This window comes from Polyodon spathula, chromosome 4 (assembly GCF_017654505.1).
Source record: "Polyodon spathula isolate WHYD16114869_AA chromosome 4, ASM1765450v1, whole genome shotgun sequence".
NCBI classification, from domain to species: Eukaryota; Metazoa; Chordata; class Actinopteri; order Acipenseriformes; family Polyodontidae; genus Polyodon; species Polyodon spathula.
The window spans coordinates 69867096-69877950 of NC_054537.1; the positions used below are offsets into that span (position 1 = coordinate 69867096).

General features: G+C 36.2%; 1 protein-coding gene across 1 annotated transcript; it reads left to right on the top strand.

Moving 5' to 3' along the window:
• Window positions 1-939: 939 nt before the first annotated feature.
• Window positions 940-6823, top strand: LOC121314799 (60S ribosomal protein L14-like). Its single transcript, XM_041248484.1, has 6 exons — window positions 940-1034; window positions 2129-2230; window positions 2486-2580; window positions 4375-4474; window positions 6321-6374; window positions 6612-6823. Exons 1-6 carry the CDS (start codon window positions 1032-1034, stop codon window positions 6669-6671), a joined length of 414 nt encoding a protein of 137 aa, XP_041104418.1. The 5' UTR covers window positions 940-1031; the 3' UTR covers window positions 6672-6823.
• The last annotated feature ends 4032 nt before the right edge of the window (window positions 6824-10855 follow it).

The window sequence follows — 10855 nt, forward strand, 5'->3', positions numbered from 1 at the left end:
CCACAAACTTTGCTTTTGTGACCAGGACAGTGATATTTCAAAATATCACCATTTCCAATGTGAAAATGTGAAAATGTGTGTCTTTTCGTTCACATAAAGTCAGAAAAAAACAACATATGAATCCAAATTAACATGTATTTATACTAAAGTAATACAAAGATGACTACAAAAGATTTAGAAGTGAGTAGTTTTTCGAGATTTACAATTATACTGTAAATACAAAATAATCGTAAATCTCGAAAAACTACTCACTTCTAAATCTTTTGTAGTCATCTTTGTATTATTTTAGTATAAATACATGTTAATTTGGATTCATATGTTGTTTTTTTCTGACTTTATGTGAACGAAAAGACACACATTTTCACATTTTCACATTGGAAATAGTGATATTTTGAAATATCACTGTCCTGGTCACAAAAGCAAAGTTTGTGGGGAATAATTGCAATTTTCTATACTTTTGAGGCATAAGCAATTAGGAAATAACACTTACTAACTACCCAGGAACAAAAATTGTGTTACACAGTGTTATCAGTTTTATATCATTCATCTGGTGTTGTTTAATACAGATACACTACATTCCATCATTTAACTTTTAATATAGCAACATTTTTACATTCCCCTAAAACATTCTCGTCTTCACTGATATGGTCAACAGCCTACGATCGCCCAGCGAGGGAAATCAGTCTAAAGTGCTGTGCAAGGTCAGTGTGAGGAGCTCTTCTCCAATAAAAAAAAGTTCAAATAAATCTGATAAAACTAAACAATCCACACAAATAACATGAGATACGTCTTTTAACTGTGGATTTTCAATTCACCTCTGTTGAGAATCACTTGATGCGTCGGGGCGTTGCTTCTTGGCTGCAAGCAGGCGTCACATGCCCCGCATCAAAGAGAACGTTGCGTTGCCCCTCAGTGACGTCCTTGCAGAACATCCCCTTTTGCACTTGCGTGTTGGGCAGTTCTTTACGAGCGGAAGAGGTATCTTCGAGAAACGGAAGCGATGCAGTCCTTTCTGCTCGCGGACAGCTATCATGGTGAGAGCATGAAGTGAGCTATCGGGGTTGAAATACAAAATAAAGTTAATATTAGCAGTGTTTGTGAATCATGTGTGTTATCGGGTATAGTGGAAACATGTGCGGAATAACATATAAGAAAAAACGGAGTTGGAAAAACAGTGAACAATTAGTATTTTAACCTTATTAAGTTGACCTAGGTGGCCTTTCTAAACGCGGTGTGTGGCTCTCAGGAGGCCAGTTAGGCCGGGATCCGCTGGAAACGTGTACCATTTATAAATTGTTTTTCTTCACGTTGTTTACTTGAATTATATGAGTAAACAACGTCCTAAAATATGTAAAACACAAACCTATGTCGTTTTTAGCTTCCACCCTGTAAAGTTACTTTGAAAAGGTTAATAATAAAATAGTTAAATATACACCGGTCTTATGTTAGGTGAATGCGTAATTAAATAAATAAATACTGGGATAACGAATATTCTAACGTCAACCTCTTTGCACTGTCGTATATGTGTATGTTGTAAACGCGTGTTTAAACTTTAAAGCTTGGTTGAAATAGCGTGTCATAACACGATTCATGTTAGGGACTGCATGTTACTTCCAGTAGGTGTTTAATGTGCGGGTAGTTAAGATAAATAAGCACTAGTTTATTTCTGGTACATATTCATAGTATCTACGGATAGTGATCATCATAATGCCGCTTTGATTGTGTAAATTGGAACAACATGATGGGACAACAACAACTTCCCAAGTGCATGCTGCGCCGGTTCCACTTCAATAGATATGTTATATACTGACATGCTGGCATACATTATATTAATTATATATTCTAAAATTACCCTTTTCAACTGTACGTGCCCAGCCCCATGTTTCTTTAACAACCGCTATGCTTTCTAAATTGTAATTCCTGCCCAAGTACATTTTAAGCAACGACCCGTTCGTACCTGGTGTTGAGCGGTTAAGCAAAGCCTGTGGGGAAATGCATTTAAAGTGGTACTCAGTGTGTCGTTGCATAGATTTATTTATTTATACTTTTTAGTGGTCAGAGGATCAAACTGTTCAGTTTCTTTGAAAATTATTTATTTATTTTTTTGTTTCATTTTTGAAAATTGCAGGTGTTCAAACGTTACGTCGAGATTGGCCGCGTTGCCTACGTTTCTTTTGGCCCACACGCTGGCAAGCTGGTAGCCATCATTGACGTTATTGACCAAAACAGGGTAAGTGGTGGCAAACCTTTCTAGTTTTAATGTTTATAAACACACAATGTGAACTATGGATTTGAGATTATTTATGTATTGAAAATATCACGTTTTGTGTTCTGTCTTTGCAGTTTGCTTAGTTTTGTAATTGGTGTAATTAAAAACACCACATTTTAATATAAAATATATAGAAATGATAACTTAAATCTCTAGTCACGCTGTTACTACTTTGAAAATAACATTGTTTAATCAAGTTCTTTGTGTGCATTGCAGGCTCTGGTAGATGGCCCCTGCTCTGGTGTAAAGAGACAGGCCATGCCCTTCAAGTGCATGCAGCTTACTGACTACGTTATTAAGGTCCCACACAGGTAAGCATCTTGAGGCATTTAAGATTTGACTTTGTAAATGTCCATTGTTTTGACACAGAATCTTTCTCACCCTGCAGTTTCTATATAGTGGTAAGATGATGCTGTAAATGTGTACTAATGTATTTGGAGTATAAAATAGTTTTATCAGTAATTTGTATTATCAGGAATCTAAAACCAAATGCATACTATCAGTTTTTGTTGAAGTTAACCCTGAAATCAAATTTCAATTACAAAACAATGAAAAGTATCATCATTTAAAAGTGTGTTTCTGTGTTTTATTGAAACTACAGCTATAAATTAACTTTTAAAGTATACTAAAGACTGATTAACTTTCCTTTTGTAAATAAACAGATAACTACCCAATAAATGATTGTTTATTCAGTCTGTGTCTGCTCGTCAGGAATCGGGAAATGGCATAAGAATGAAATCTGTATTTTAATAGATACAGTTGTTCTTTGAGTGCGGTGTATCATTTTGGGTAGCGGGGCGGGGGGGGGGCACACTGCTGGTAAAGAGAACTCCTATCAAGTATTCTTTGCTAATGAAAATGCTTATACATATAAATGGGTTGTGAGTTTTAAGAATTAGTTACAGACATGGTGCTTACCATTGGATTTAAGAAGAGCAGGTAATGCACGTCTGCTTGTTCTAAATGGCAGGCTGTTGTCTGTGTGGGAAGGGGAGTGTGCGCCTGAGGCTTGTGCTTGATGTGGGCTGTTCTTTCTGGGCTTCACTTATCTTTTCCATAGAGGGGGCTTTTAATCTTGCTTAACCCTATTTTAATATTGGTAAATTTAATAAGAGTAAGATTGAGTTTATAGTGACGTATAGTTAAGTGAAGCATTCTTATTGAGTTCATTTATTATTATTATTATTGTTATCTGGATTAATATATTTAATTATTATGGGTGTTTGCCCAGTAATGATTTTGCTGAGCGAGGGATCTACTTGAGAAGGTATAAGAGAGGTCAGTATGAGGAGCTGTGTGTGTGGGCTGGAGGTTACTGACCTCTGTAGTAGCCTAGGTAAGAAGGATTGTGTTATCTGGCTATCTTTTTTTTAAAACATTTTTTATCCAGATTCAGTGGAAATAGTTATTTGTTGAAAGAACAGATTTACTTTTATTCACATAGTGTTTGTTTCTTTTAACTGAATTCATGGTTGTGCATCCTCCCTGTTTAACATCAGCCACTCGGCACACCCTCACACTTTGTAAAAATTAATATCAGGAAATACGTCTTTGTTTAAATGAGAATACTGTATATTCAGTATAAATGCACTTTAATTTCCTTTGATTCATGCTGTGCTGTTATGTTTAATAGTGCAGTTGATTTATTTATTTTTTCAAAGTATGTTATCACTTTGTATCTGTTCTTGGACTTAATGTGCTTCCAAAGCTAAGGATTCACACCTGTTTGACTAAACGCATTCAGCACCCTATCTCGTATTACTCCCACTTAAGACTAGAAATGACTGCAATTACAATCAGCACATACACAACTGATTTATAGGCCCAAGGATGTTTTTGTGTTCTGCGCAAAAATAACCTAGGATATGAATGATGAGCATTGTCCTGGATTTCTAGCAGTGTCACATGCTGTACTAGTGTTAAGGGAATTGTATTTACCTGCTTAGTCTGAAGTTCTGCTCAGATGTGTTTCTAAGTACCATATTTTTAAGATTAATACAAACAGTATTACCAGAGAGTTTGTTACTACATTCATGATAGTGGTAAATGCCCTTTTAGTCATTTTTACTTTGATTTAACAGTTGTTTTTTTGTTTGTTTTTTCAGTGCAGGCCAGAAGGCAGTGAGAAAGGCCTGGGAGAAGGCAGAAGTCAATGATAAGTGGTCTTCATCCAACTGGGCAAAGAAAATTACGGCCAAAGAAAAGGTGTGTAATTAGTGTCTCTGAGAGAGTTCTGCATTCAGATGTCATCCAGCAACTGTGATCAGACCTGTGTGACTGCTGTTCCCATTATATGAACACACCCCATCAAGCACCTGGTTACAACTCAGTCTCAGACTGCTATCTGGCAGTGGGAAGATGCTTTTTAATTGAATCCAATTTCTGGTCCTGATTAGGACTGTCAGTTAATGCGTCAAAATAGCAATCGATTAATTGGGCACACAAAATGTAATCGTTCAAGTAAATTGTAGATGATTGTACCGCCCACATACATTTTCTCTCCATTCCTCTCCGTGACGTTATTATGTTAATATCATTGCTGTTAGTAAAAGCTTGTGTACAATTGAATGCGAGGGGTAATTATGCCTTGGTAGCATCAGGAGAGAAAAAAAAAAAAAAAAAAAACATTCGCAACAAGCCTAAAGCAAGTTTTAACATACTACACGGGTGTTACTGAAGTACTTATTCCAAACAGATTCCAGTACTTTGGAATGTAATCTGTATAAACTAGACGCAAGTTTATGAAAAACGTATATTTTTTTAATTCAGTGACAGCTGCAGCATCACACATTGCATCTGTGAAACACACAATGTGGAAATCCCTGCCTAAATCATCATCAGTATTTAATAATAATAATAATAAATTGATTTATTTACCACAACATGCATACCTGCTATAGATCAAGCCGATCGGTACTCCAAAATTGCGTTTAACATCACTTATCGTTTATTTATTTTTTGAATGCTATTGAATATTGTTAAATATTCATTATATAATAGTTAATTTTGAAACTCCAAAGCAGCACAAACTCTAGTCATTTTTCTTTAATGTGCACAATTTATTTAGTCTGTTTGCCAGGAATACAAGCCTGTTGCCTGATCTGGATTCAAGGAGACATGCTTTTTTTTGTTTTTGTTTACATCAAACACACAGAGAGGCATACTTACAAAGCATTTCCAAAACTGATTCTCTGGTAGGATGGGACCAGCAAATCAAATGCTAGTTAACATGAGCAGGAAAGGAAGCGCGCGCCCACTGCTTGTCTGGCAGAAATACTGTAAATAGCAAGGCAGGAGTGCGTTCGGTGTGTTTAAACTTAAATAATGTTATTAACTATTCAAGTTACAAAAATGTAAGAAATTTTCAGTATAAATGCACTTTAATTTCCTTTGATTTATGCTTACTGTTGTGTTTAATAGTGGAGCTTATTTATTTTTTCAATGTATGTTATCACTTTGTATCTGTTCTTGGACCTATTGTGCTTGCAAAGCTAGGGATTCACTCCTGTTTGACTAAACATATTCAGCACCCTATCTCTTATTAATACCACTTAAGACTAGAAATGACTGCAATTACAATCAGCATACATACACAACTGATTTATAGGCCAAAGGATGTTTTTGTGTTCTACGCAAAAATAACCCAAGATATAAATAATGAGCATTGTACCGGATTTATAGCAGTGTCACATGCTGTGTTAAGGGAATTGTATTTACCTGCTCAGATGTGTTCCTAAATTCCATATATTATTAAATCGATTATCTAGTATTTATGTCAATATATATATGATGAGGAATGGAATCGATCGAAAAATCAATTTTCAATTTAATCGTAGCAACCCTAGTACTGATGTATTTTTTACATGATCTTTTTTTCTGGTGCACTATGAGAAAGATTGTAACTGTTCATGTTCTGTATATTTTTCTCAATAGGAAAAATATTGCTTAGATGAGTATATCAAGACCTGTATACTTTTGCATTTGTCTTTGATTTTTAGTAGGTCTGAAGATTTATAACACAGTTCTCTAAAATGTAACTTTATTATTGCAGAGGGCCAAAATGACAGACTTCGAACGCTACAAGGTTATGAAGGCCAGGAAAATGGTATGTTTCCTTTTTTCAAAATAATTGGGGGTGGGGTTGTATTACCAAGGAGAGCAATTGAGTACTTTGATCCAAGATGCAAAAATTGTTTGTTTTGCAAACCAGAAGGGTGTGTGGATTTGAAAGGTGCTAAATGAAAGCAAGAAATCAGAAATACTTTAGTTGCTATTAAATTAACACCATTTATTTAATGTATTTAATTTTTTGTTTGGGTTTTTTTTTTTTTTTTTTTTACAGAGGAACAAGATCATCAAGCATGAAGTAAAGAAGCTCCAAAAAGAGGCTATCAAAGCATAAAAACCTGTAAAATTGACAGTAAAGTATTGGTTAAAAAAAAGTTTGCTTGTGAAGTGCGTTCCTTTTGTATAATCAACATTTTGCCTATACTGGACAGTTGGTGATTTTGGAGTTGAGTAAACATTTCACAAAAAAATGTTGCAAAAACCTTATAAAAAGTAGTGGAGTCAAATGATATTGCAAGATTTGTGGTGTAAACAGGACAAATATAGTGACTCTGTAGCAGTCTAAGTGGTGGCTTTGGGACTGAATGAGAGGTCCCAGGACAGCTGGGGGTGGTGGGGGTAGGTAGGACACCTGTCGAAAGAGCAAGAGGCAGAAGGGGAGCTGCGGCAGGACACCTGGTACGTGCGATCGGAGAAAGGCAAGAGCGTTTTTCTTCAACAATATTGGTTTAAGGTTCCTTACATACTGCTAACTATACGAAGTGCATCATTCTTTGGTGTTGGGGATAGTTACTTAGAAACACCCCATTCTATGAAAGATACCATATGGGAATATTCATTAAAGTGACAGCTGTGCACTACAAGAACATTAAACCTAGTGCATCTTAACTACTGAACTGGAAATATGGACCGCTAATGGACATGTTTTCTGAAATGCTTGTGTCCTTGTTTCATATCTGTTAATCTCTGGAGAACATCTTCCAAACAACATGTGAGGTTGGCTGCAGCTGGATTTCACGGGACAGCAGTCCAATGCAGAGACAGATTTAAAACATGATAATGTGTACTTGCTCTTGTCACCCCTGCTTCTTAAAACAGTGTGAAAACAGGTAGAGCATGCCAGTGTGAAAGGAGCTTTATATAGTGTTCTGTTGACTTATTAGGCAAATTAATTATCTTTGGCTGCTAGGTCACCCCCTTTCGCAGTATAGCAAAATATTCAGGTGGAACTTTGGCTTGATCCTGATGTATCCACATTAAACGAAGAATACTGTACTGTTAAACTTGTCAGTTCAGCTGTGGTGAGGATAAAGCCTTCATTTTTTGAAAGACTTTAACTATATGTTTCATGCTGTGCACATGGATGGGTTAAAATCCATCTATTTCATTTTTTTTTCAGCAGGTTCAGTTAAAGCAATTACAAAATATTCAAAGAAAAACAAACATGCAACGTAATGAAAATTAATATAAAAAGAGAAAGCTATCAGATTATTAGCATATTGCCACATAGACTACCAAAGGAAAGTGACAGTGTGCTGACACAAGGGCTTGGACAAACAAGCTGGTTATGATCTTGGAAATGTTAAAGGTTTCGTTTTACAGATAAGGTTTGGGATAATTTCTCTTTGTATCTCAACATTAGAACAAGTTCACAGCTTTAATAATTAAATATTTTGAATCATTTGTGAAAGTCATGCTAGACTGGGTACCTTGCACCATGTTATCTGTTTGACAAGTCATGCATAATGAGAACAATGTTATCTCAGAAATAATTATGATACAAAGTACAGGAATGCCTATTAAACTAGGTTTCCTTCCAGACAGCTTTGAAAGGTCAGCTTTGGAAAGCTATATATATATATATATATATATATATATATATATATATATATATATATATGTATGTATATGTATGTGTATATAAAATCACACACACATATACTTCGGAATAGTCTTACAGATATGACGGTATATAAAAGACTACCGGTGTTCAAAAGTGTTACATCTCTAAATTGACACTGTGTAATTGTAAGATGTGATAGCTAACACTACAAGTTACAGATGAAGATGTTGGGCAGTAAAAACTTGGAAAGTGGTGGATATTGTACGCAACATAACTAACAAAATGTTGAATCAATTTATCGCCTTGAGATTATTTATTAAAATTAGTCGTTTACAATTTTTTATTTTTTTAGTTTCTCCCAATTTGAAATGGCCAATTATTGTTTAGGCTCAGCTCACCACTAGCACCCCTGTGCTGACTCAGGAGTGGCAAAGAGGAACACACGCTGTCCTCCGAAGCGTGTGCCATCAGCCGACCACTTCTTTATACACTGCGGATTCACCGTGCAGCCACCCAGGAGCTACAGCGTAGGAGGACAAAGCATCTCCACACAGCTAACAGGCAAGTCTGCTGGCGCCTGGCCAGACTACAGGGGTCGCTGGTGCGCGGTGAGCTGAGGACACCCTGGCTGACCTAAACCCTCTACCCCCCCCAGCGACGCTCAGCCAATTGAGTGCCGCCTCCTGGGCACTCCCGTCCACGGTCTCACCTTGAGATTTTGTTCAATATTGTAAAGAAAATGAAGGAATATATGGGACAATGAATTATTGAAAATAAATAAGAGCCTTAAGGATACAAAACAAGCAGACGAGAGAAGTATAAATATGTACTGAGGGGTTTAAGAGAAACTAAATCACTATATTCTTACAGGCTACAATAGAAGCTTTTTGTTCCAATCTGGAGACGAGGCCTGCCTCTTGCCAAGCAGCCTGCCCAACCTGGCTCATAGCGAGACTGTCAGCACTTTCTGAAGTACACTGAAGAAAAACTCTAGCAGACCCTGAAAGATTCATTGAACAAGAATCCCCTTAGACTTGAGTGGGCCAAAGCCCTCTGGCTGCTAAAGGTCTTGCTGTACAGATTCCACTTTTCTTTGTGGTTCTGACAGACAGCCAACCCAGGCCTCCACTATATACTGTTTAATAAATTTTTCCCATTAGGGCAGGAGATAGACACCCAGAGCTGGCTGCCACAGCAACAGCGCACAACTAGTAGTTCTGCCAAAGCAGCCAAGCTTACAAGGGGACAAAGGGAAGTTCTATTTAGTCTTAAACAACTTGTTTTAACAGTATTGGCTAAAAAAATAAAATGAGATGGTGGTGACAGATGTCAGGGAGATAAGGGGTTAGATTAGAATCTATTTATTTTGCTTTTTCTTTTGCTTTTTTCCTTTTTTTTTTCTTTTTTTTTTTTTTTACAGAAAACTGAGTAAGTTCAGATCTACAATAATGGGTTACTTTGTCCCCTTCCCAAGGTCCAGATTTCTTAAAAGTTTAACTTTTGGGGTTAATCAGCAAGCTGTATCTTGCTTATTTGTGTCACCCTTAATTCTACAGCAAGACAGACCTAACCTAAATATCTTTTCTCGAGGTCTCATAGAAATTTTAAGGTTTATTTAAAAACTGGGAAATTGTATAGGAGGTTCCCTGACTACTCTTACATTGAACTATATGTGTCCGTTTCACAGCAAAACATTTTTTCGTAACCTCAAGACATGTTAAATTAGCTATGAATCATTTTAAGGGAGGTGTATTTCTGCCTTTTCAGCTGAATGGTTGAGATGTTAGCTTCAGTTGTAAATTAACATTTGGCCTTGGAGCACAATAAATGCTTAGTAATTAAAGGCTAGAAACTAAAATATAGTGTTCTTGTCATTTGTATCTGCTTATGGTATGAGTAACAGAATCAGCAAACCACTAATAAATCTTATTTCATACTGTAATGTGTTTACTTTTCTTTCTTCACAGCTGAAGAAGGGTTTTTGTCCAAAACATCATGAAATAAATGATTTTTTAATCATTTAAACCTTTTGTTTATTTATATGTATTTATTTATTTTCTTCTTAAATTACATAGTTTCTTCAAGATGCTGAACTTGGACTTCACTAAAGCTAACATGCAGAAGAGTTTGAAAAGTTACATTTCTTTGTCATCTAACCATGGCTAATTCATTAAACACCATGATTTGGGCAGTTAGTAAAATCCAAACCTAATGCAAAATTGATTTTTAACACCTAAAAGCAGACTTACACATTCACGTATATTTATACATTTCCTGTACTGAAAATAAACTTGTCTGACTTCTGATTTGAACAATCTGAAGACAAATCTCCCCCTGTCCAAGATATCTCCTGCTAGTTAGTCTGGTTAATTAACACTTTCCTTTAGGCATTCCTCAAGCAACTTACTTTCCAAACTTTTCTTAATAAAAACAAGTTGTATTTTAACCCTGGATAGTTTCATTCTTACAGTCTATTTGTTTTAATTTATGGTGCCCAATTATTTAACCCCTTATGTTAAATCTAGCCTCAACCCACAACCTCTGTCCCTGCTCTTTCACCTAAACAGTTGATGTTACCAAGCTGAACTCCAAAGACAAGGCCCAGTCTGACTGATGTCTGGCATCTAACCAGCAGGGGGTTCCTGTGGTGCAGTGAGGCAAACCAGCCCAAGACA